Source organism: Moschus berezovskii, chromosome 1, assembly GCF_049115385.1.
Source record: "Moschus berezovskii isolate FMDL1 chromosome 1, NW_MosBer_1.0, whole genome shotgun sequence".
Taxonomy (NCBI): Eukaryota; Metazoa; Chordata; class Mammalia; order Artiodactyla; family Moschidae; genus Moschus; species Moschus berezovskii.
In genome coordinates this window covers 140,034,240-140,061,956 of record NC_142460.1, presented here as the reverse complement: position 1 = coordinate 140,061,956, position 27,717 = coordinate 140,034,240, and the positions used below count along the sequence as shown (strand labels likewise).

Here is a 27,717-nt window from a genome sequence, read left to right as displayed (position 1 = left end):
ACATTTTTTTGTATTCCCCATCAATGAAAATTTTCAGTATGTACAAAATGGTGAATTATAGAGCAGTTCAGTGCTTAGTTTCTGTGGGTTTTAGTAAAATATTTATAAACCAACTGCAATATTTAGACATCAGGATGGCAAACTTACATCAAGACTGCAAATGTAATCCTTTCCATTGTGTCTTGTCCTCAGTGCCATGCTTGTAACATTGATAGAAGGTGGACACTAGGCAAACAGTAGTGAAAGAAAAAAAGTCCATTCTTTAATGCAGAATTCAGGTACATTAGACATTTGTTATTTCATGGTCAAGAGTTTCCTCTTACTGTTCATTGTTATTTGTTGGCAAAATAAAAGTGCCTTAAGTTAAAAGTTTGTTTTGAGATCCATTAAAAAAAAATCAGTATCAATTCATAATTCATTTATTTATAAGTCCTTTTTTTTTGCATGTCTATTATAAATTTAATATTGTAAATGTACTCAAATTCATTTACATGCCTATGGCTGCCTTTGATTAAACTTCTTCCAAAAACTAAATTCTGTCCATATGTTGACTTTGTTCAGGCAGTTTTATGTTCTGTTAGATTACTTGAATGTAAGTTGTTGCATAATCGCTTCCAAGTGAATTCTGTGCTGTGCATTTGTATATCCCAGAATCCGAGGTTTGCGGATTCCGAATGACTAGGGTACCTTGTGGGTGAAAAAGCCAAATTCTCCGTGTCCTCCCTTTGTTTGCCGCTGAGAACAGGGAGTGGTCAGGCATCTCCCATGTGATTTCTGGCTTGGGGACTCCCAACGCCTTACAGTGGAGCTGAACGGCCACACCTGTCCTTGTGAGGATGCTCCTGGGTAGGCGATTTGTAATCCGGGGAGGGTAGGCTACAACCATTACTGGAACAGTAATCAACGCGTGACCAATACTATTTTGAGCCTTACAGATGTAGTTTCCTCTGTCATAAGCTGTTGCTTCTTTGATGACTAAGGTGCCATTTTCATGCAATATGTATTTTCCATTAATTTGAGGCCTATCTATTATGTAACCACTTGGCAAAGTCCATTTGACATGTGGCTTAGGGCTTCCAAGAGAGACACAGTGCAGCAATACAGTGTCTCCACTGAAACTGTAAACTGTCCCTGGTTCATAAGTTAGAATCACTGGCTTTCGGCCAATTTCTAATACAATTAATTTCTCAATGTAACCAACTTTATTTCTTGCCCCACACCGATATTTTCCTGCATCATCCCGTGTTGTTTTATAAATGATAAAAGAACCATTACTTGCTATTAGATACTGAGAATTGTGTGGTCCACTGGGAAACTGTGTGCCATTTGGTAAAATCCAGATTATTTCAGGTGGTGGGTTTCCATCAACAGAGCAATTCAGTGCTGTGGACTTTCCAAGCTGGGCAACTACTTTCTCATTAAATGGATTTCTGAACGTCGGCCTTCTCAGCATTTCCACCACCTCTAACTGTATCACTAGCACACTCTCTCCTCCTTCATTTCGAGCCACACAGATGAAATCGGCGGAGTCTGAAAGCCTCACATTCCTGATTTCCAGGGTTCCGTTTTTGTGGATGGTGATTCTGCTCCCATAGTATGGAGCCGTGAGGAAAATATTCTCGGGCATGATCCACATGATTTGAGGAGAAGGTGTCCCTTCCGCTCGGCAGTCAAAGTGTCTTTTGGAATGTCTCACAGCTGTGGCTTTAATGACAGTTTTGTTTGCATACAGACCATTGATTAACGGAGGCTTGGAGACAACATCCAGCTTGTATGCTTTGGTGTCGTCCCCGCTGGGATTCCGGGCCACACATACATACTCCCCAGAATCGAGCAGTCTCACTTCATTGATGGACAAAGACCCGTTGTCATGGAATGTGTACCTGTCCTTAGAGAACGAAATCATGTCACTGGAAGGCAGCAGCCAAAATATTTTTGGCTTGGGTTCTCCAACAACCTCACAGTCAAGGACAGCAGTGTCTCCTGCCCTGATTCTCGTGTTGGTCTTGTAACTCTGCTGGATCCGCGGGGCAGCTGTTATGACTGTTAGGTGGACTTGCATTTCATCCTTCCCTAGGGTGTTCTGGGCGTGGCAGGTGTAATTTCCTTCCTCTGCCATCCCAACTTTGTTGAAGTATAAGGTTCCGTTGTGGAAGAGGGTGAGCCTCCTGGTCCTGTGGCCACTGTCATCGGCTTGCATGGCGCTGTTTATCATCGTCCCATCAGGCAAACTCCAGGATATCTCGGGCACTGGTGAGCCAGAAGCCTTGCAGTCGACCTGAAAGTCTTTCCCGTGAAACACTTGCTTTTTAAAGTGGTGTTTGTGGTCGATTTTGGCTGCTTTCCGTCTTAGGCTTACGTGCATTAGGGTCAGATCGTCCCCCATTTTGTTTCTTGCCACACACAAGTAGTCCCCGCCATCTTTTTCTGTTACTGACCCAACAAACAAGGATCCATTTGGGTAGACATGGATTTGGCTGCCCATTCTGAGGAAAGAAGAGACTGACTGAGGTTGCAGCTCTTAGCAAGGGTAAGAGAGTTATATTAATTGACACAGGACTAAACATTGCAGTGAAATTAAAATTAGTACTGACTTTACTGTCTTTTAAGCTGTTCTGAAAGTTGAAGTTAACTGAACAAATTATGTGCAAAACAAGTAGTATTTCTTAGATGGACTTCAAATGCACCTCCTTTGCATTTCAATTTAAAAAGTTTTTAATGATGACGAGAATGTTAGAAATACCAGTTTCCTAGACCCATGACTGTCCTGACCACTTTACATGGCAGATGATCATTTTGTGGTATATGTCAGTAAAGAACAACTCTCATACAAATCTACTTGCTCAGAAAAGATACCAGATTTTCCCTTTTAAAGAGTATTAATCAGTTATTTGGTTAGAAAGTAAATTTTACTTTTTTTATAAAGAGAGTAAATGCCAAGGTAAAGTTCCTTAGAAGCATACTAAACCTTTATCTGTCTCTTCAGGCAACTGTACAGTGACTCTGGTCTCTGCATTATGTTGAACTGCATGAACATCACTTTTCTCTGAAGCACTGCACGGCCTGCTGTTATCACACAGAACCACCAGATGGCAGAATTTCCCTGATAAAACTAAATGTGGTTTTTCAGAAAGACCAGTGGAAGCTGAATAACTGCTAAAAACGCAATCAAAAACACCTATAGGTGAAAATATTCATTACATGTGTTTCTCCTAATTTTTTGGCAACATGAGCTAAGAAGGTGAGTGAAAGTGTGTATGACCTTTCATAGCATAACTGCTAAACAAGTCCAACAGCCTCAAGTCATTTTTTATCTTCCAGCAAAAAACCTTAAATAGGAAGAGTATTTATTGTTGGACAACTTACAGCTGCTGATATCCTTTTTTTTTTTTTTTTTCTTCTCTCAAGCCTGGAAAGAATTCATCTGGCATGTAAAGCAAGGGAAAGTCATCATTATGGATGCACTTAAGAGTGGAAATCCCAAGGGTCTTTGCATTTATTTTTTAATCTTTAGGTGGTTCCTCACCATACAACTGAAAAAAAAAAAAAGTACTTAGAGGTAGTTACTTACCCTTTTCACCATGTTACATTGCTACCTGCTGCCATTCTTTCCTAATGCTAAGAACACTGTTTCTCAAACTTGGGTGCACATTAAAATTATTTGTATAAAATAGTGCTGATGCCTGGGTCCCACCTCCAGAATTTCTGACTTACGTTGTGGAATGTGACCTTGGACTCAGTTTTCCAAATGACTCTCATGTGCAGCAGAGTCTGAGAACCACTGCTGTAAATCTTGGTCCTCAATGCAGTTCCCTCATCACCTACATCAGAGTTACATGGGGTCTAATTTAAGATGCATATTTACTGGTTTCACTGTTCAGAGATTCTGATCCAATAGATCTGGCCACGGATTGGGTAACCCACTGTTTAACAAGCTTCCCAGGTGACTCTATGAACAATTAACTTTGCAGACCAGTCTCATATTTAAGTGTGCACCTGGATAGCTTTTAAGAACACAGAATGCATGTTTTGATAGAGAATCAGGTTCAAGTTCTCAGGTGATGTTAGTGCTATTGGTCGGGACAACCCTTTGAAAACCAGTGACTTAAAATGACCTTTCCTGACCTCGAAATCTGATACTTCTAGAAGTTGATATATATATATATATACACTTGTATATATATAAGTGTTTCCTTTTATAAGCTGATGTTTTTAAGAGAAAACTGACTTTGGAAAGTGCAAGTTTTCCTTGAGTAAAAGAAAGGGAATTCTTTTATGAAGATTAATGGACAATGAAGCATTTGCGATCTTTTTAAAGCAGGGTTTCTTGGACCTTATTGTGCATGTGATTCACCTGGAGATATATATATATATTTTAAAGAAGCCTTCAGTTCAGTTCAGTTGCTCAGTCGTGTCCGACTCTCCGCGACCCCATGAATCACAGCACGCCAGGCCTCCCTGTCCATCGCCTAGGAGAATTTATTTGTCCAAGTAAATGACATGCTTCAGTGATCATATGCTGATTTAATAAAAATACCTTTAATTAGTTCTATGATATTTTTTTACCTTTTTTTATACAACAGATATATTACCATCCTAACTATATTTTTTTCCCCAGACTTTATACTTTTTATTTTGTTTTGGGGTATAGCCAATTAATAGTGTTGTGGTAGTTTCAGACTGAGTGAAGGGACTCAGCCATACATATATATGTATTCATTCTCCACCTGGGGATATTTTTAAAGTGCACATTCTGATTCTGCCCATCTGGGGTGGGGCCTGATATTCTGTTCTTGTAACAACTCCTTGAGAAGCAAAGATCCGAAGCAGAGGAAACAGAATTCTGTCTGAAACATAGGTCAGGTAAGTCCTATTGAAAGTCGTGGAGGTAGACCTATAGGACTCTAAGTCTGAAACAGTTAAATTCAGAAAAGGCTTTCTTGGTTTAGCTGACAACTAGGCTTTAAAAAAGTAAAAGGTTTTGCTTATTTTGGTCATGGTGGAGTAGACTTGTGTGAGTGTAGCTATGATGAAAATTTTCATTTTTAGAATCTAAAATTCAGACTTCTAGAACCAAGAGATGGGAACAGCAAAGACTCTATTTACAGCAGAAGTGCCCTTTTTTATTTCTGTTGATATCTTAAGCACCTAACTAAAGAGTATTCTTGCCTCTTTGAATGGGTTAGTTGCAAAATAATCACTAAAAGTGTCCAGTTATCAGACAAGCTGTGTAGTTCTTTATAAAAGAACCTCTGGTGGGCCTGTGATAGCATCTGTGATCTTACACCCTCTATTGGCTTTTCCACAATGTGAACAATCTTCCCTTGTTCCGTAAGTGCTTTCCCCAAATGAAATACAAACAGCCTGCCTGATTTCTTTGCTATTAAACTCTGAAGGATTTGTTGGACTGTTTAGGTCGCGATTTATTCTGAGATGCTAATGTGTTTTAGACATTCCTTTGAATTAACTTAAGACATTCCCTTACATTTTTTCATACCTCTTCCTTTCTTAAAAACTGACTTAATGTCTAGTAAATATTTTGGACATTGTCTTTACAACCTAAAATTTCAACTTTATTTGTAATTCCCATCACACGCGTGATGCCTTCTATTCTTGCATTGGTTTCTTCATGGATAGTGAAACTGTGTTCACAATTACACAGAGTAATGAGCAGTTTCTAGGTAAATGAGAAGCACCCCCATGTGCTGCAGGGTGATTAATAAATAGACATGCTGATATAATTACATATAAAAACTGGTAAACTTGAATATATTTAATGCCACAAGTGGGTATATGTACAGTAGATGACAAGCATAAACATGTGTCTTGTGAAGTTTACATTTCATAACTCAGCTTTTTTAAATTTTAAATCTAAATTTCAGTTTAAAATTTAAGTCATATTTTTGAGATTTGAACAACATAAGTTTAATTTGATGAACATATTATAAAACTCTGCACTCCATGCTTATCAAAGGTATCTCTGCAATGATTAATTATAGATACGGTCTATATTCTTGTTGTATTAAGCATCCCTAAAGTTTAGCCAGTACCCATTCCTGAGTCATGCAAAGTTAACACTTGTTTTCCAAGAACATTATCTTGGGCCTGGTTTACAGGAGCCCGATAATGACTGACAGAGGCACGTGAAGAGTTTTTCCTGTCCCTTCAAGATTCTTATTAGCATCAGCTCATCATAACCTTGACTCCTTCAGCTGAAGATAAGCTTGAATTAGTTCCTTAGAAACTACTGGTGCTGTTTATACTTGGGATGAGTGTAAAAGTTAGGTAATCTTGATGACTTATTTGAAAAGCTTGAAAATTAACATTTACTTTGGCATTAAAGATCACAAATAAAATTCCTTAACTATATTCATTACCAACTCATACTTTGGCACTAGAAAAGAAATCTATTTTACACATAAACTCATGTATAATTTTACTTGCATGGATAGTTTCTATTAATAAACATTAAATGGAAATGTTCAGCCCATCTTTTCTGTCATATTATGAAAAATCATTGTGTGAAGTCATGCAAATAGCAAAAATTAATCTAGTAAATTATTATTTTTTCAAAGAGATTTAATCACTATAGGAAGCAGATAAAAATCAATATGCCTGAATCAGAACATATTAGAGAAAGTCTGTATGTGTATATATATTGTCTGACACCATCAGAGTGATGGAGGTCCTGAATACATTTCACTTTGTGAAGCCTTAACTTCATAAAGTGCTTTGCACTTCTGGGGTAGAATAAAGGAAGTACGGATTGCACTAAAATTGAAAATGCTTTACTAGGAGACTCTGAAGAGTAAATTAATGAAGTATATCTCTCCAGACCTTGTTTGCATTACAAAATTCCCGCTTATTTTTGGATAGAAAGATTATAAATGCATTTACACAGTTACCATTTTAAAAAACTGTCACAAGTATGGAAGAAAATGAGATTTAAAAAAAAAATCTTTTTAACTATATAAACTCAACAAGAAATTGGCCCTTAGAATACAGCATGTAAGAAACTTTCTTTTTACATAATCTATATTTTACATATATCTATATACATCTCGAAAGGATTAGGTCTCTTTAGAGCAAGATACTTTTATGAGCAGAATCTATGCGCTAACATTGCTACAAGCCTCGCTGTATCACTTTCTCCATTTCAGAAGTTGTAAGGCTAAACAGACGAAGATAATCTCAACTGAAAGGTATGGTTTACCTGTGCCACTGGTCGACAACAGCCTTGGATGGTAGCCTCCAGATGATTTTCGGTTTCGGCTCCCCAGTGGCTGAGCAGTTCAGCAGTAGTTTGTCCCCCAGATTCACCTCAGTCCATTTCTGGGATGCAAATTCTATCCTGGGGATGGTCTCTTGTTCTTCCACTGTAATGATTACCACCCTTCTCTCTGAGCCAGTGGAGCTGGTAGCAATGCATTCATAAGTGCCCCTGTCTGAAGAGGCTACATTTCTTATAAACAGAGTTCCATTTGAAAATAAGAACTTAGAACTGACGAATTGTAATGGTTTCACTTCAGTGCCATCCGAGAGGACCCAGTGAACACTGGGCTGAGGAGTGCCTTTTGCAGTACAGGGCAGTTTCAAACTTTCACCCCAAGTCCCTGCAATGACTTGCCTCTTTTGCTCTAGAATAACAGGTGGAGCTGCGATGACTTGTATTTTAACCAGCAGTGCATCCTGGCCCCCTGAGTTGCTGGCCACACATTTATAAAAGCCTCGGTCATAAATGCTGAGATTGTGGATGACCAGTGTTCCGTCAGATGTCACCAGGGCCTGTCTCTTTCCCTCGGATGATTCAGAGATCACCGTCTGGTTTGCAAGAATCCAGGAAATTGTAGGGCTGGGCCTCCCATCAGCTCTGCACTTCAACTCCACTGTGCTTCCAGAATGGACTGTGATCTCCTTAGTGTGTCTCTCCATGATCCGAGGGGGATAGGAAACCACGGACAAGGTGACATGAAGGCGGTCTGTGCCGAATGGATTGGATGCCGAGCACAGGTACTGTCCACGGTCCTGAATGTCCACTCTCTGTATGGACAGGGTGCCATTGGAGAGCACCTGGAACCTGCTATTAAGTTTCCTCTTAGATAAATCAAGTCCTGATAAGAAAGAAATTTATAGTCATAGGTCATCAAGGTTTAGACGGAAAACAAATTGCTCACGTGGAAGTCACAAAAGGAGAGCTATCTTTTTGTTAGGCTACTGGGAACAAATATATTTAAGATACTTAGTCTTAAGAGTGCTAAAATTATTTCTAGATTTAAAAAAAAAACCCTAATTTTAATGTAAAAACCAGATGGTTCAACACAATGACCATTTTTTTTTTTTAGATCTGCTTTAAAAACATTTTTTAATGGTCTTAACATATGTTTTAAAACTTTCTAATGAGCAAAAAGTCATGCATATATCAAATGAGAATATTAATAATATCTGTGTCTTGGAGAAATTTCATGCTGATGTTGATTCTTTGAATATGTAACCCTGAAATGTCACACAGTATTTTCCTTGTTTTGTTACTAAAGACTAAGTGTAAAGAAACCATTTCAAATACCTGATGAGACTCGGGTCCAGTGGATAGTGGGCACAGGATTTCCAGCAGCCTCACAAGGAAGAAAGGCATCTGAGTTAGCTGGAACAGTAAAACTTGCTGCTTTTCCTCCAATTATTCTGGGCCTTTCAAATACATCCCTAGATAATGCATCAAAGGGGAGGAATTCGGAAGTTGCTATTTTTTGAACTGCTGTTTTATCAAAGCCACTTTTCTTTGCATTCTTCTGTATATCCCAGTTTGAAGCATGAGTGGTGACCTCTGGCAAGTCTGGAGTGGGCAGTACACTCACTACTACTGGATTTTTGCCTTTTTCAGCAATTTCTGGGTGTGACTTGTGCCAAAAGTAGTTTTCTGACCAGGGAGAATGAGTCAGCTTAGGCTCCTCTGGTTTGACTGTTATTAGTGCTGGCATAGGAGTAGAAGGTAACAGATTGGAGTAGGTAAAGTGAATGGTTCCAACTGCAGATTTGGCATTTGGGTGAGTTTGGGGAGATGTTGCTGCTAATTGCTGTGGAGTAGCATTGTGCTTTGAGGAGTCATGTGCCTCAACCATTGTACTTGTCATCATCCTGAAAGTGGGTGTGGCCATATTATCAGTAACCTCACTTTGATTACTCAAGGGAGGGGAGGTGGGAATTGGCATTGGAGTGGCACTGGAGCTCAGGAAGGTTGGCATGGTTGAGCGTCTGATTGTGCTCCTAGTAGCAGTACTCTGTAGTTTGCTGGACAAAGTGGTTTCAGAAGCAGTTACATTCTTCAAAGCCTGAGTACCGTCCTGGGATGGTTGTTCAAGTACCGCTGTCAGATTAAAGGTTCCTGGATGAAGACCAACTGTGCTTGAAATTTCTTTTGTGTTCTCTAGAGGAGAATGGGTGAAAGCAGACACACTGGGCTTGGTTGAAGTTTCAGCTGCTGTTAGAACAGGAGGTGTCCCAGTGGTGGAGGTAATGAAGCCAGAAGTCTGGGTGGGAGAGGTATTTGGGTCACTTATAGTCTTCTGAGGCTCCTGTTTTCTTTGTACTTTTTGTGCCCTGGGTCTGTCTATTTGGGCTTTGCTGATAATGATAGATGCAGGGGCAGTAGGAGTGGTCGTCAGCATGTCTGTTTGCATTGATACGGAATTTGTACTTGCTTCTTTGCTTGAGCTACTAGGAGGTGTAAGGTAAATGGGTAGGGAGGGCAGCTCCTTCACTGCTGGGAGACTTCCAAGGCTGTGTGTGTTAGTGTTACTGAGGTGAGCTGTGGCTGGTGTTATAGATGGGATTTTCATTACACTAGCTGAGAGTGTTTTGAAATGGAAGGGAGAAACTTTATCTGTGGGTAAAGCAGGAGGTATTTTAGGAAGCACCATGTCTGTGCTGCTTTGTGAACCAAATTTATGCTGATTCTTTAGCTTTTCTCTTTGAATATGGTTATTTACAAAGATCTGATGCCAAGGGATTTTCCTTCTTGAAAATCTGGTAATAGCTAGAGTGGTAGGCACAGGTGACTTGATAGTGGGACCTGGCAGTGGCGATACAATCACAGAATATCTGGTGGTTTCATTGGCTTTAGACCTACTTGGGTAACTAATGCTTGTTGCATGAGTCATAACTGCAGTAGTTGGAGTCACTTGGGTACTTTCAGCACTGAAGTAGTTTATCATAGGGGTGGTCTTCTCAGCATCTGCATTTGGTTTGTTCTCAAGCAGTAATGATGGGTTGTGAACTAGAGTTGTAGGTTCTTCTGCTGTGACGCTGGCAATTTCAGTTTTGGGCAGGGTGATGGGGGATAAGCTTGGAGAAGACAATGCTGCCTCATCAGTGGTGAGCCTTTCTCTGGGAGAACAGGATGGGCACACTGCAGTGAGCTCTGGGGCTGGAAATGCAGTGGTGCTTTCTTCTGAAGAGCCTCTGAATGTGGGCCTTACAATGCTGAATCTGTGCTGTCGGAGAATTGGTGTCCTATATGGGCTGATAATGCGCCCCCTGCTCCAAACTTTTCGCCATCTTCCAAAGCGCCTGGACAGCGGACCGTTCATTATGCTCTTTCTAGGAGTGTGTAACTGAGAAGGAGCAGCAGTGTGTGGGCCTGAAGGGAGCTTAGTGGTGCTAGGTCTGTGAGTACTGTGAGGAGAGTGGTGGCTCCTGGGCTCACCAACTCCTGTTACAGCTCTCTGATAATTATTTGTGGCATTTACTGACCCTAAAAATGTACCAGCTTTGCCAACAGCATTACTCAGCATTTGGATATGGATATCTTTGATCGCAGTGGCCCCCGCTGTTACTGCAGATGCAGTTTGCAAGGGCTCTTTTTTTCTCTCCATGTCGTCAGCATCCTGAAACAGAGTTGCTTCAGTTAGTAGAGGAAACACATTAGGTAAATTTGGGTTGGTTGTGTCTTGCATTTTGCTTGATGCAGTTGGGTTTATATTCTTTGGCGTGAGTTGAGTTTTAATAGTAGTAGATGGTCTGAAATCTCTTGGTTTTTCAGGTGATAGGGTCTGTGGACTCACAATTGGGGAGACTGGGGTGCCATCAGTTTTACTTGTCACAGGGCTGTCAGGTGATTTTCTGGAATCTACAGTCACTGTCCTTGTCAGAACGTCTGGAGCTTTAGTTGTTGGGACTGTAAGTTGCTCATCTGGAGGGAGCATGCCTGATGAGTCTGCTTCCTCACCAGGTATATCCAGGAGTTGGGTGACTGGTGGAGGCGGCTTTCCCGTGGTATTTTCTTGCTTTTCTGGCATAACATTCTTTTTAGCTTTCTCCAAAAGTGCTGCCCAGTGCCGTGGGTCAATTCTCCGGGCAGAGGGAGGGAATTGCCTCCTGTGCTCCCTGTAACGCCAGCTGGTTGACTCTCCACGCCTCTGGGATATTAATACCCGCTGTTTGGGATTCTTACTTGGGCTCAAGACATGTGTTCCAGCCTCAGCCCCCGTGGGAGGAGATGTGGGGAGATGTGTAACTGGTGGATCCTGAAGCTGACCCATGGAATTGGGCTCATTAAACCCTGATCCATCTGTTTCCACGTTATGCTCTGCTGACTTTTGCCCTTTTATTTTGACTAAAACTTGGTTAACTAAAAAATCAACCCCCACTGGATTGGCTGCTACACAGCGATAGTGACCCTGGTCTTTTTGAGTGACGCGTAATAGTCTTAATGTGCCATTGTTAAGAATTTGCTTATCTCTTGAGGGCTGTTGAAGCACAGTGTTTCCTGGGAGGACCCAACTAACAGAGGCATCTGGGATACCGGTAGAATGGCAAGGAAGGTCAAGTGTTTCACCAATGGAAGCTATATGACGAGCTCCATTTTCCTGATAGGCTTCTACATTGGGCTCTACCACAGTAATCCTGTATGTGAGGATATCTGCATCATCATAGTTAGTGCTTATGCAGTGGTATATTCCAGTGTCAGAACTATCAGCCAGCTGGAGTCCCAGTTTTCCACTTTTGCCTATCAGGATTCGTCCATCCTCACTTACATAAGGGGCTCTCACTTTACTTCCATCAGCTAGAAGCCACTCCAGATGTGGGGGAGGCTCTCCCTGGCCAGGGCAGTCTAGGTCAATGGTCCCACCAACCAAAACAGTGCGTTCCAGCTTAGTATTGTTATCTTTGGAAATCATGGTCCATCTGTGTCTCTCTGGCTTTATCTCTGACCTTGGTAAAGTGACTTGGACATCACTGGAGTACTGGATCTGCAGTGTACTGAAGGTGGTGGCAGTTCTGTTTAGTTGCAAGGAAATTCGGTCTTGCATTAACCACGGGGGATCTGCTCTGAGACCAGCCTCAATATTGGTAAAGATATCTTCAGGCTTCAGTACCACCTGTTTATATTTGTAACAGAGTTGTGGGGTTTCAGTGAACAAGTGACTCCTTTCCAGGATCAGAGGAGAGTCACTGTACAAAGCCAGAACCTGCCACACTGGCTGAATGTGGCTGTAATCTATGTCACACACCAGAAATGCTGAAAATGAAGCATTTAGCATGATGTAGTCATTTTGTGCAGTGAATGCAATGGATGAGGTCGTTGCCGGCTTTTGGATACTGCAGATCATGTTAGCTTCATTTCCAGTCTGGTCTGTTATATTCAAAGTCAGAGAGCCGAAGGGAGCCATGAAATCTTGGGGCGAGATCGACACAGAACCACTGTCTTCCAGAACAGTCAGGTTCTTCAGCTTCAGAGAGGGGTCAATGGTGGGCTTGGCACACAGGAAAGCTGCAGCTGGGACCATAACTAAGGGCTTGCCTTTAGAGGTCCTGGGGTTCATGCAAAGTGGACACTGCTGAGGACTGGAGGGACTTCTGTCTTTTTTGCATTTTATAATATCTAGAAAAAAATGACAGTTGAATTATTGCTCATTGTGGCTTCTTCACGAATTAACATTTAAACATTTTGAATAAGTAGCTTTTGCTAGGATTTGGAAATTTTAGTGTTTCTTTTTTTTTTTTTTTTTGGTCTTTGGTTTGATTTCTGAAAATGTTATTGTCTTTCTACCCTGCCACAATATTACATCCATAGGCACAAGAATTTTGTTTCTCTAGCTCACAGCTATATTTTCCATGCCTAAAAAAGCACCTGGGGTACATAATTGGTACTCAGTATTAACTGAATAGTTCCCTTATCTGGCAAAACAAAATGATATGCTTGTCACTTTTTATTAGCCTATTATTTAGTTCTGTTTCACCATTTAATGTTTTAAGGCTCAGAGAATTTCAGTGTCCTTTAAATGATAACTTGTTTGATAAGTTACCATTTATACATTCTTGGATATCATTAAAAACCCAAGTTTCTTTCCATTACTAAAAAGAATGATGAGTGAATTAAAAGGTACCTTGGCCTGGTCTAGCTTGGTCGCAATAGGAATGGAGAGAACAAGATGGATGCCGGAAACAATGAAGCCACTAGAACCAATCAATAAAGAGGTGAGGATTTGGCTGAACAAAGAGGGTTATTAAGAAGAGTGCAGAAAGACACAGTATGACTTTGGCACCTGAGGTAGACTCAGTTGAGGAGGATCAGGTTTAACGCGGAGAGAGGAAAGCTGTGCCCAAGCAATGGGGCAGCTCATGAAAGGTCTGACATATATACTATATATAGGTACGTACAAAAGCTTTTTGTTTCCGCTCACTTTATTTAGTATGAATAGAATGTTAGATTTCTAATTTATATTATCTGAAAACTTTGATACATTTCCATGTATTTTGGCATCTAGTATTACTGCTAAAAGTCTAAAATGTACTAGTGATTTAAAAAAAAATTTGAGTGAGGCTTGAGGCTTTAATCCAATTCTGCGAATATAAAGAAATACTATGTTGTAAAAAAAAATACAAAACAGGAAATTAACGCGTGATATAGTATTGTTTAAAGTACAGATTTTGTTCAAATTTCACAAAATTTTATGCTAGTGACCATTATTTGTTTTCATATCTTATTCAAGATTCCACATTGTATAAGTTCTCTTTTCATTTTTATTTTCCTTGTCATGGTATCTTAGATATACCTATCATTTAAAAGTGGACATTTAATTTCCATATACATGGGATTTTTGTTTAAAGTATCTTTAATATTAGTCTCATTTTGATACTAATTTGTCATTTAAATCTTTCTTCTCGGCAAAAAAATAAAAATACTACTCTGGTGAGCCTATTTTAAATGGCTGGTCACAGCAATACTTGATAAGAGATATGTGGTTTTACGTTATACAAAATACAGCTAGGGACTTCCATCCTCTTCCACATCATGCATTTAGATACAGCATGTAAAAGAAGCACTGTACTTCTTAGCAGATCTCATTTGACTGCACAGGGTCAAATCGCCTTCCTGTAATTGCGCAGTTCCTCAAAGGCCTGAGAAAAATCTCTCTGATCACTGACTCCAACCTCTTCAGTGTGGCAGGCACTGTCATATATATCTGGCTCCTCAGCATTCTTCAGCAAATTGTAAACTCCCAGCTTACCCAGAGGAGGTAGCTAGCAAGCCTGTCAAAGAGGCTTTTATCAACCACCTACTTACCAACTAGCTGTTGACCTTTTACTACTTTCCAGCAGCCTGGGCTCAAACCCTGCTATAGCAAAAAAAAAAAAAGCGCAGACTTCTGGTTTAAGTAAACCTCATTATAGAATTATACGCACATCTTGGTTTGATTATTGCTCAGCCCTGGACATCAAGCTCAGTTGCATGTCTGACCACATTATTTCCATTCTCCCCATCACACTAGATTCCATTCACACAGAAATGCCTTCCAGTCCTCAACTCTGCCATACCCTGTCACGCTCTTAGCATATGCTGTCCTTCTACTTGCAATACACTTGCTGTCTGATGGGCTGTCTTCCTTTATTGCCTAACTACTTACCTTCTTCATCAACAAGCTGGAAGAGCACTGCTTCTCAGTGGGCCCCCTGCTGTACATTCTCCTGGTACTTTCCACTTCTGTCCTCACCCTCATCACCCACTAGTAGAAAGACCTGTCTAGCTGTCTGTTTATCTCCAGCCCTGGCAAATGGATGGAAAGATTAGAGAAAGGGAGGAAGGGCAGTCTAATTCTAAGACCAAACTTCTTCCACATTTTAGCTTACAAATTGAGATGTGTCTTACAGTTGAAGTTGTCTTAGAGTAGTAACTGACCAGCTGGCAGTCTTGATATAGCTACCGCTGCCGGCACACACACCAATACTGTCATAGCCATTTATATGTTTTGTTTTCTCTTCAACTGAGTTGAAGAGAAATACCAACATGCACTGTTGGTATTACATAAAGATTACACTGTGCTTGCCATTAAAATAAGTTATTATGCATATAGAAAGGCTTGGAAACAATAAAAGGACATAAATTTTGTGATAAAACTGTCAGAGAAAAGGCCACAAATCCATATTTCCTAGAAAAACAACACCTAGAGCTTTGTGAAACCCAGGAGTGGAAGATAGCCATAAACAGATGAACCTGTTATATTTGACTACTGACCACATATGTACAAAAGGACTGCCAAATGAGGCAATTGAAGGTATGAGAAATGATCAGTCTCTTGAAATAGATGAAAAAAATGTCAAAGCAGAAGCTGATGTGACTGGAGAGGGTGAAGAGAAAAGGGAAAAAGAGAAAACCCTCCTATACTGTTGTAGATGATGTCCCCAGTATGTGAAACACTATCTAGGTTCCTTACAAAAAAAAAAAAAAAAAAGAGTTAACATATGATTCTGTAAATAGTACTCCTGGACATATATCCAGAGTAAACTCTAATTCAAAAAGATCCATGTGCCCCGGTGTTCATAGCAGCAGTTTTTACACTAGCCAAGACATGTCGTAGTAGAGACATTACTTTGCCAACAAAGGTCTGTCTAGTCAAGGCTATGGTTTTTCCAGTGGTCATGTATGGATGTGAGAGTTGGACTGTGAAGAAGGCTGATCGCTGAAGAATTGATGCTTTTGAACTGTGGTGCTGGAGAAGACTCTTGAGAGTCCCTTAGACTGCAAGGAGATCCAACCAGTCCATTCTAAAAGAGATCAATCCTGGGTGTTCATTGGAAAGACTGATGCTGAAACTGAAACTCCAATACTTTGGCCACCTCATGCGATGAGTTGACTCACTGGAAAGGACTCTGATGCTGGGAAGGATTGGGGGCGGGAGGAGAAGGGGACAACAGAGAATGAGATGGCTGGATGGCATCACCAACTCGATGGACATGAGTTTGAGTGAACTCCGGGAGTTGGTGATGGACAGGGAGGCCTGGCGTGCTGTGATTCATGGGGTCGCAAAGAGTCGGACATGACTGAGCGACTGAACTGAACTGAACTGAAGACATGTCCATTGACGAATGGAAAAAAATAATGTGCTGTATATACAATGTAATACTATGCAGCCATAAAAAGAATGGAATAATGCCATTTGCAACAACAGGGATGGACCTAGAGATCATCATACTAAGTGAAGTAAGTCAGACAGCAAAAGACAAAACACCATGCCAGTCTATACTACCCCATGCCAGGCAAGCTGGGCTACTTATTGCCCTCTTCATGAGACTTACCCTGTTTTTATGTACAAAGTAGTTTCTCCATCACAAATACATTATAGAAAAAGGACTAGACTTTGAGTTTCTGCTTTTCTACTTTCTAGCCATATTGTCTGGGTGACAATGAAAATCATGATAATCACATTTGTTGAATGCTTATGTCATATATTGTGCTAAGCACTTTATATGTATTATTTTAATTACTTTTTTCAATTATTGGTATCCCTATGTTACAGGTGAGAAAACTGATCTATAAGAATCTAAATGACTAGCCCAAGATACCCAGTTTTTCTAGCCTCAATTTCTTCATCTCTAAATTGAGGATTAAATAGAAAGCATCGAGCACAATGTCAAACACAAACTGAATGTATGTTACCTTCCTGCTCCCTCCCTATTATTCCTTCCTTTTCTTTCGGTATATTATTCAAGGCAGAAGTAAGTTATTGATTCTGCCTCCTATAGAACTAAATTTTCAGTATAAACATTTTGCTGTTTTTCACCCATGCCTCACTGTCTTTTTATGTGTTGAGCATATTTACCTACAAGATTGCAAACTCCTGGAGTGCAAAGGTGGTGTCTTTTGGCCTAAAGCAGTTCACTTTTTGACTAATTATATTGACTAACTGTATATACACATACATATATATGTGTGTATCTATATAATATTTCACCACAGCAACTGCAGACTTTTTCCACTTTTCTCAGACTTCCAACCTTGACCCCTTTCTAGCACCTTCCTTCATCACCTCTCCTACAACTTAACAAAGAAGGAAAAGGCATCAGGTAAGAACTTTCTTAGCCCCTCCACTAGACCCGTGAACTAACTTTCCTCTGTACCCATCTAGTCCTTTTCTCTCCTGTCTCCTAAGGAAAACCCCTCCACCCACCCAAAGGCTGGGTCTCTTGCCACCAGCCTTTTCGGGGGACTGGCTCAATTGATGATCCGCTCTTTATGCAATGTTGCTACCTTCTCTCTCTCAGAAAATCTCTCCTTAGGTTAAACGTGCTCATGTCTGTCTGATGCTCAGAGTCCTGAGTGATGGCGTTATTTCCATCTGGCAGTCACCCTTCCTCCCTCACTTCAAGCCAGGTCTCCAGGGTCAGCTGTAGCCCTGCCTCCCCATTTCCTACGTAACAATCCAGCTCTCATTGCTCTTTCCAGTCAGCCACCACTTAGCTGTCAAAACCAATGGGCTCCTTTCAGTCATTCCCTACGGACTGGATTAATTGAAATAGTGTGATTAGTTGTTAACCCATTTTCTCCAAAAGAGCATATCCCCATGTTCTCTCTGACTTCTTGTAACTACTTGTTGACTGAATGCATCTTGCCTCTTATTTTGCTGTCAAAGCGCATTTTGCATTCTGATTCCTTATCTGTAGCCCACCAGATGTGTAGTTAGAGCAGACACAAAGCTCTTGATGGCTGCTTCACTGAGCACAAGGCCTTGAATAAAACTCCAAAAAATAGGTATTGACCAAATGACTGAAAGGAAAGGAAGAAGATGGATGGGTTTCTACACCTTGTGGTAAGTAGGGAAGAGTAACACAAGATACATTTCTTAGCTCCCCATCTTGCTAAAAGCCAGAAGTGATAATTGGATAATTGACCTGAATTAGAGTATTCATTGATGAATTAAGACAGTTCATTCTCACTGAATTATTGAGATTTCATTTTCTTTCCAGCTAAATTACTTTGACCTCCCTCACTCGTAGAACACCTCCATGAAAATTTCGTCTATTGAATTATAACAAAGAAATAGTCTAGGTACCTGGCTTCTCCCGTAACCAGTTCGCCAGCCATTTCAGTTGACAGTCACAGATCCAAGGATTCCCATGAAGATAAAGACTTTCCAGATCAGACATGTAGGTGACCATCTCTTGAGGGATGGAGCTCAGAAAGTTATCAGACAAGTATAGGTACTTAATGAAAGATGTTTTAAATATCCGGAGGTAGCGCAAGGAGACAAATGTATCTGGATGAAGCTTAGTGAGTTGGTTCCCTTCCAAGTGCACCAGTCGGAGAGAGGTGAGTCCATAAAAAACCTCTGGGTTTATAAACTCAATGTTGTTGTGGTCCATATGCAATCGTGTCAAGCTCCTGAGGCCATAAAAAGTGTCCTTCTGAAGTTTTCGAACTTTGTTATAGCTCATTTTTAAGACCTAAGAATACAAAGAACACCGTTATTTTGTCAAAGGAATTACCACAAAAAGGACAAGCATATTCATAATAAAACATACACTGAGATTATCCCGTCCCTGTGTGGATCCTAATTTGACAAACTAGCTGCAAATTAAATATGGGAATATCAGGGAAATTAGAACACTCATGAATAATTCATGATATTGATGAATTAATGCTATAATTTTAAGGTAAAACTATTCTACACTTATTTTTAAAAGACATTTATATTTATGTATATATATATAGAAGTACTTACAGATGAAACATGATATCTCAGATTTATTTCATATTGTGGTGCTCCTATGTTGGGTGCATATATGTTTATAATTGTTATATCTTCTTCTTGGATTGAGCCTTTGATCATTATGTAGTGTCCTTCGTTGTGTCTTTTCACAGCCTTTGTCTTAAAGTCTATTTTATCTGATATGAGTATTGCTACTCCTGCTTTCTTTTGATCTCTATTTGCTTGGAATATCTTTTTCCAGCCCTTCACTTTCAATCTGTATGTGTCCCTTGTTTTGAGGTGGGTCTCTTATAGACAACATATATAGGGGTCTTGTTTTTGTATCCATTCAGCCAGCCTTTGTCTTTTGGTTGGGGCGTTCAACCCATTTACATTTAAGGTAATTACTGATAAGTACAATCCTGTTGCCATTTCCTTTATTGTTTTGGGTTCGAGTTTATACACTCATTCTGTGTTTCCTGTCTAGAGAAGGTCCTTTAGCATTTGTTGGAGAGCTGGTTTGGTGATGCTGAATTCTCTCAGCTTTTGCCTGTCTGTAAAGATTTTGATTTCGCCTTCATATGTGAATGAGATCCTTGCTGGGTACAGTAATCTGGGCTGTAGGTTATTTTCTTTCATCACTTTAAGTATGCCCTGCCATTCCCTCCTGGCCTGAAGAGTTTCTATTGAACGGTCAGCTGTTATCCTTAGGGGGATCCCCTTGTGTGTTATTTGTTGCTTTTCCTTTGCTGCTTTTAATATTTGTTCTTTGTGTTTGATCTTTGTTAATTTGACTAATATGTGTCTTGGGGTATTTCGCCTTGGGTTTATCCTGTTAGGGACTCTCTGGGATTCTTGGACTTTCCTTCCCTTATTTTAGGGAAATTTTCAACAATTATCTCCTCAAGTATTTTTCTCATGGTCTTTCTTCTTGTCTTCTTCTTCTGGGACTCCTATGATTCGGATGTTGGGGCGTTTAAAATTGTCCCAGAGGTCTCTGAGATTGTCCTCGTTTCTTTCAATTCGTTTTTTCTATTTTCAGATTTATTTCAAAACAATGCAGTGAAGTAGAAAAATAGTGGGGTGGAAGTACAGGTGAAACAAGTCATTTCCCCCCTCCTCCTAGACCTAGAAAACCAATATTTACTTTGTTTCTCTGGATTTGCCTATTCTCAACATTTAAAATGATGGGTGATACAATATGTGGTCTTTTGTGCCTGCCTTTTTCCAACTAGCGTTATTTTCAAGACTTACCGCTGTTGTAGCCTATGAGCTACATACAATATTCTTACTATTGAGTAGTAGCCCACTTTATACATGTAACATGTTTTGTTTATCCACTTATGAGTTGATAGACATTTGGATTTTTGGGGTTTTGTTTAGTTTTTAGCTATTAAGAGTAATGTGATTTCAATTAAAGTTAAAATAATTTTTCAGTATTTCAGTAGCACTTGGGTATTCTCCAGTTCCTTCTCCAGCTACCAGCTGAACATACTCTTTCTCCCCAAAGAAAAAAAATGCTAGTAAAAACAATGATTTATCATATTTTCCTGATTTGACCTAATCTGTCATCTCTGTTGAGAATCCTTTTCTGGAATACTAAGTTTCCTAATAAGCAAAGAAAATTTGGCGACATGGAACAACTTTGCCCCAAATATTACCAAACTCAATGTTCATCAATATCTATTAAAAACTTGGTCAAGAAAAACATGTGTGAATTCCATGAAGAAATTCCATCTAATCTGCTGAAGATATATATTCCAAATAAAGCCTGATTAAACCAAGTCAACATAATCACTTATCTAGACTTAAATCTATGGCTTTACTCAGCCTTGATGTGGTATGAAAAGACTCACTGTACACTGGCAATTTATCTTTTCTAAGGGTAGAACTGACAGTTTGCTTTACTGTACTACATCTCATCTATGAGGACCTTTGGGAGACATCTTTTTCTAATTTAAAATCAGGTGTGGTTGTACTTTTTATTTAAAAAGTAATAGACATCATAAATTAACTTCTCTAAAGCCTCAAGTCCTACTTACAGCAGACATACCAATCTTTATGCCTGATGTTTTCCTGCATTCCCTTTGTTCTTGTTCCTAAGAGTTCTTCCTACTTTTTACTTATTGCCTACTGGAATAGTAATTCTTAAAATAATTGATGCATTCTTAGAAGTCCTCATAACTTAAACAAAATTTTTTTAAATAAAGCAATGCAAAAGTAAAGTGAAACTTACAAAATATATTGTTCTACAACCACTATGGAAAACAGTATGGAGGTTCCTTAAGAAACCAGGAATAAAACTACCATGTGCCCCAGCAATCCCAGTACTGGGAGTACACCCTGAGAAAACCATAATTCAGAAGGACACATTTAAGCCAACATTCAATTCAGCACTCTTGACAATAGCCAGGACATGGAAGCAACCTAGAGGTCCATCAACAGATGAATGGACAAAGAAGATGTGGTACATAAATACAATGGTATGTTACTCAGCCATCAAAAGGAATGAAATTGTCAGTTGTACGATCCTGGGTGTTCATTGGAAGGACTGATGCTGAAGCTGAAACTGCAATACTTTGGCCACCTCATGCGACGAGTTGACTCACTGGAAAAGACTCTGATGCTGGGAAAGGTTGGGGACGGGAGAAGGGGACGACGGAGAATGAGATGGCTGGATGGCATCACCGACTCTGTGGACATGAATTTGAGTGAACTCCGGGAGTTGGTGATGGACAGGGAGGCCTGGCGTGCTGTGATTCATGGGGTCGCGGAGAGTCGGACACGACTGAGCGACTGAACTGAATGAGGTGTGAACCTAGTGTCTGTCATACAGAGTGAAGTCAGAGAAACACAAATACCATATATTAACACATATATATGGAATCTAGAAAAATGGTACTGATGAATCTGTTTGCAGGGCAGGAAATTGTGGATGCAGCAGGGGAAGGAGAGGGTGGGAAAAACAGTAGCATTGACATATATACACTTAGTCAGTTCAGTTCAGTCGCTCAGTCGTGTCCGACTCTCTGCGACCCCATGAATCACAGCACGCCAGGCCTTCCTGTCCATCACCAACTCCCGGAGTTCACTCAAACTCATGTCCATCGAGTCGGTGATGCCATCCAGCCATCTCATTCTGTCATCCCGGTCTCCTCCCGCCCCCAATCCCTCCCAGCATCAGACTCTTTTCCAGTGAGTCAGCTCATCGCATGAGGTGGCCAAAGTATTGCAGTTAAAGCTTTAGCATCAGTCCTTCCAATGAACACCCAGGATTGATCTCCTTTAGAATGGACTGATTGGATCTCCTTGCAGTCCAAGGGACTCTCAAGAGTCTTCTCCAGCACCACAGTTCAAAAGCATCAATTCTTTGGCAATCAGCTTTCTTCACAGTCCAACTCACAACCATACATGACCATGGGAAAAACCATAGCCTTGACTAGACGGACCTTGGTTGGCAAAGCAACGTCTCTGCTTTTTAATATGCTATCTAGGTTGGTCATCGGAGAAGGCAATGGCAAGCCACTCCAGTACTATTGCCTAGAAAATCCCATGGATGGAGGAGCCTGGTAGGCTGCAGTCTGTGGGGTCGCTGGGGGTCGGACACGACTGAGCGACTTCACTTTTCACTTTCACACATTGGAGAAGGAAATGGCAACCCACTCCAGTGTTCTTGCCTGGAGAATCCCAGGGACGGGGGAGCCTGGTGGGCTGCCGTCTATGGGGTCACACAGAGTCGGACATGACTGAAGTGACTTAGCAGCAGCAGCAGGTTGGTCATAACTTTCCCTCCAAGGAGTAAGTGGCTTTTAATTTCATGGCTGCAGTCAGCATCTACAGAGATTTTGGAGCCCCCAAAAATAGTCTGACACTGTTTCCACTGTTTCCCCATCTATTTCCCATGAAGTGATGGGACCAGATGCCATGATCTTTGTTTTCTGAATGTTGAGCTTCAAGCCAAACTTTTCACTCTCCTCTTTCACTTTCATCAAGAGGCTTTTGAGTTCCTCTTCACTTTCTGCCATAAGGGTGGTGTCATCTGCATATCTGAGGTTATTGATATTTCTCCCAGCAATCTTGATTCCAGCTTGTGCTTCTTCCATCCAGCATTCCTCATGATGTACTCTGCATAGAAGTTAAATAACCACAGTGACAATATACAACCTTGACGTACTCCTTTTCGTATTTGGAACCAGTCTGTTGTTCCATGTCCAGTTCTGACTGTTGCTTCCTGACCTGCATACAGGTTTCTCAAGAGGCAGGTCAGGTGGTCTGGTATTCCCATCTCTTTCAGAATTTTCCACAGTTTATTGTGATCCACACAGTCAAAGGCTTTGGCATAGTCAATGAAGCAGAAATAGATGCTTTCCTGGAACTCTCTTGCTTTCTCCATGATCCAGCGGATGTTGGCAATTTGATCTCTGGTGCCTCTGCCTTTTCTAAAACCTATACAGTACCATGTGTAAAACATAGCATTGGGAAGCTGCTGTGTAGCTCAGTGATGCTCTGTGATGACCTAGAGGGGTGGAATGGGTGGCAGTGGGAGGGAGACTAAAGAAGGAGGGGATATATATATATATGTATATTTATAGGTGATTCAGTTGTACAGCAGAAACTAACATAACATGCTACAGCAATAATACTCCAATTAAAAATAAAAACATACTCAAAAAGATTTTTTAAAAATATATTGCTTATAAAAAGCTAACTTCTGTGTAAAGATAGCAATTATAGACTACATTCAATTCTTAGATGAACATGACTAGAAGTGGCCTTTTAGAATTACATTTGCAAGGTTCAGTAATCCCTGGGCATTGATACTTCTTTCCGTGAGCCTAAGGTATAAGAAAATCAGAATTTTCTTATTCTAATTTCCACATACTGTTCCACTTGAAATCAGTTCTTTGACATTTTCCCTTGATGTCTACATCTGATGTACAGAATGGTAATTTTGGGGTTCTCCAGGAACAGGTAGGTTTTGGAGTCACATCTCACCTCATTAACTTGCCCTTCCCCACATCAGTCTCACCTGCAAGGCTTGCAAATCCGAGAAGGTCTTAGCAGGGATTGTGTGAATGCCATTGCTGTGTAGCATTAGTAACTCCAACTTGTTCAGGCCAGAAAAATCTGCTTCCATTAATCTAACCAAGCTGTTGTACCTGAAATAGAAACATCATTCGAGATATAAGTCTGTCAACTGAAGTTCAAATGTCAAAGCAAAACCCATCAAATGCGCACACAAAACGGAATTTCACTCCCCACCTCTCACACATGAAGACACACCCCACTAAAGATTCCCTGAGCTCTAAGGAGATAACCCAAAGCTTGAAATACTGGAATTCATCAGATGCCATGGAAGGTCAGCCCCTTCACCCAGCCCTTGCAGTCTCAGTTACAATTATCCTGCTCAAATTCCTGGAACATGCTCCATCCCTTCTCATTTTCAAACCTTTGTACGTTCTGTTGTTGCTTCAGGTTGGAATGCCCTTGACTCCAGCCTTCTCTGTTTGTGAACACTGTTAAGACCCAGCCCGTTCCCTAATTACGTTGCCCCTCGTTCTCCCAGGTAGAATTCATCAGTATGAAACAATGGTTAAGAAGCCTGGGCTTTGAAGTCAAATGTTTTAGATATGATTATGAACTCAGGTACCCGGCTCCTGGGAGTAGGGCCAATGCTGGGTTTAAAAGAAAAAAAAAATCAGTAACCTTTCTTTGCCTCAGTTTCCTTGTCTATAAAATGCAAATAATAGTACCTACTTGAAACAGGTTTTGAGGATTAAGTGAATGCATTCATGCAGAGTGCTTAGCTCAATGCCAGGACACAATTAATGTTAGCTGTTATCGGTAGTGACTGTTCCCAAGACACTTTGTATGCTGTATTACAATTCTTATTGTACTGATTATACATCTGTCTTTTCACTTGAACTGGTTTCTACACATGAATAATATATCCATCATTGTGTCCCCAGCACCATCCTTGTGTTTGGTCCATAGTAAGTGCTCACTAATGTCAAAAGATGTTTATTCTGCCTTTTCGTTCATTCACACGTGTTTTTTCACCAACCTTTAAAATACAGTCACTTTTTAGCAGATTTAATTACTTATACATTTTTCAAGTATTTTAAATAAGTCGGTTTCTATGGGAAAAAAATCCAAAGGCCTTAAAAAAAAGATCCAGTTAACTTTTCATATATATAGGAGGACATTTACCTCTTAGGGATGTTATCATAACTCTAATTTTTAGCAGGAGCTATATTATTACTCAGCAAAAATAGAGCCAGAATGAAGCTTTTCTATAATCATGGGGTTCTCAGCCTACCATGAATGACTTTGGGTTCTAGAAAAACTTTCCCCTAGTAAACGCTTACAGGGAAAAATTTTCTTATTGCCCGAGAAAGCCTAAGATCCTCATGCACTCATTCAGAAGGAAAGTATTATTAAAAGAATTGTGGTTAATCTACCAAAGTCACAGCTGTTTGGGGACATCACCAGTGTACTCAATCCCTCCTTGAGAAGGAAGCAAGACAAGCGTCCTCACGCACCCTAAATTGATACGTTCCACATTGGGTGGGATGCTGTCTGGGATGGAGGTGAGGTACCGAAAAGTGCAGTGCACTTCTGTAGGCACGTAACAGGCACAGCGGCGAGGACAGGCCCTGCCCCCGGGGAGGGCTATCAGGCAGATTGCAGTGAAGGAGAGCAGTAAGATGGTGCTTCCCCTGCCTTTCGGCTTCATCCTGAAAAAACATCATACCTCAGTTATAAATATGGTTTGAGCAGAGTTCCAGTAGACCACACACAGTAACTGGTAATCTGGGAGACCGTCCTGTAAGGTTATTAGGGACCAATTTCATTTGCAACTTTTATGGTAAAGCTAACTACAAAGACATAGTGTGTGCTGGCCTCATACGGACTCTTGTGACAAGCAGGGTATTTATTGTGAAAATTCCTTTACAGATTTTCACTTCTTAATGAAAAGCAGGACTCCCTTTTACTTAGGGATTCATTAAAAAAAGAAAATGGAAAGCAAAATGGAGATATTGTGACAACTGAAATACATAAAGTTTAGTTTCCTGTTTATACATTAGTTCTTTTAGACTTTAAAAAAATTGATTATAAAGCTAATACGTGTGCAACACTGAAAAGTTAGAAGTTGTAAATAAGTCAAATAAAGAAAATAAAATTACTTATACTCCCTACCACCCAGATATAATCAATAACATTTTGTTCTATTCCTTCTAGCCTTTTCTTTATCGGATGTGTGTGTTTCTGTATATGTGTGATCAAGTGAAGTTTCATAATACATGTTTTATCACTGAGCATGTTTGGTTTTTCATTTGCTTAAACCTTCAAAAACACTTTTAGTTAGAGCTGTAATCACTGAAAGGATGAATAAATCTTTTCCTAATGTCACAAGTCTTTGCCAAAAAAAGACAAATTATACACATCACTGCCAAGTGATGACCATAATGAATAGTAACTGACTAGCTGAGAGGGCTTGAGCCTTATACCTGCCCTACAGTGGGCCACGCTGACCCCTTGCAGGCATGATGCTGTTTTTGCTCTGCTTAGAACATCCCTCTCCCCTAGTCCCTTCTCCTCACATCTGCCATGGGCGTGGGGGTGGGGGCATAAGCAGGGAAGAAACATGCTCAGCTTGTTGGAAAAAATGGTATCTGGTACCCACATGTGAGGCAAGCCCAGGGATCCAAACCAAAATTTTGCCTGCAATTCAGAACATACAAAGACGTAATAAGATCTCTATTATGCTTTTCTAAGAAAAGGGATCTTCCTAGAATGGCTTCTTTTCAATTCTACCAGCAACCATCCTTTAACTATAAACTACATTTAAAATAACATGAATGCTGAATTGCTTGTATCTTCATATAGATAGAAATATCATGGAATTAGAATTTAGCCCAAATTAAAATCTAATCCTGGTTTAATCAGATGGCTACTTTTGCCATTGTAACTGTCTGGTTACTAAATATTTACCAAATATTTAAATAAATGTTATGTGATTGGAGACAGCATTTCCACCTTCTTATAATTAGGTAAGCAAAGAATAGGTTGAAGGCAGTTCTGTTGTTCAGCTAGAAAAATAGAAGTTCTGGGTTTGCCCATTTGAGAGTTACTGAAAAGAGAACCAAAAGTCTGAACACATGGGAGTGGATTCCCACAAACTTAAACCTGAAAGTGTATATAATAGAAGTTGACAGTACCTGAGCTCTTCTGTCGTCGTCCTGAATCCTCTCCTGACATAGGCAAAAACTGAAAATCTTCCCAAGAAATGGAGAATTGTACCCACAGCTGAGTGAGGAAGCCTTCTCTGCTCCCCAGGTGGGCGAACGGCTTGACCTTTCTGGCTTACCGCTCAGGAGTAATGCTCTGAAGAGGGACCTGGAGGCGCTTGGCCAGCTGCAGCGTAGATAACCCAAAGTCGCCAGTCAGAAGTGTTTCTTCATAACTGCTGTTGTTACAGAAACAAAACGCAAAGTGGAGGTTTGGAAGTGTTCTTTTTCCTTCCTCAACAGTGCGCTTCAGTTCCCCTTAAAGCTGTCAATTTAGGTATATCTATTAACATCATTCCATTTCACCCCCAAGTCCCAGGAGTTTCTCCTCCCTTAGCCTTTACGGGCAAATCTATCATAGATGCCCACAATAAGGGTCTCTGCCTACTGACGAATCTTTACTAAGAGTGTGTCTTTTGTCCGGCAGCAGTCACTGAAGAGGTGATTTTTTTTTTTTTTTTGGC

General features: G+C 40.3%; 1 protein-coding gene across 1 annotated transcript; it reads right to left on the bottom strand.

Moving 5' to 3' along the window:
* Positions 1-77: 77 nt before the first annotated feature.
* Positions 78-27,664, bottom strand: IGSF10 (immunoglobulin superfamily member 10). The gene is made up of 7 exons (XM_055411580.2): positions 27,185-27,664; positions 25,505-25,699; positions 23,992-24,121; positions 18,327-18,717; positions 8,564-12,877; positions 7,214-8,111; positions 78-2,486 (listed from the first exon to the last, which is right to left on the bottom strand). Exons 2-7 carry the CDS (start codon positions 25,696-25,698, stop codon positions 578-580), a joined length of 7,836 nt encoding a protein of 2,611 aa, XP_055267555.2. The 5' UTR covers position 25,699; positions 27,185-27,664; the 3' UTR covers positions 78-577.
* Positions 27,665-27,717: the final 53 nt, after the last annotated feature.

Excerpts from the sequence above, each read along its gene's own strand:
- IGSF10 (XM_055411580.2), bottom strand. The coding sequence starts at position 25,698 with ATGAAGCCGAAAGGCAGGGGAAGCACCATCTTACTGCTCTCCTTCACT. Across the intron at positions 18,718-23,991 it reads CGGATTTGCAAGCCTTGCAG|GTCTTAAAAATGAGCTATAA; the intron begins GTGAGACTGATG and ends TTGTATTCTTAG. Across the intron at positions 12,878-18,326 it reads CTGGTTACGGGAGAAGCCAG|ATATTATAAAATGCAAAAAA; the intron begins GTACCTAGACTA and ends ATTTTTTTCTAG.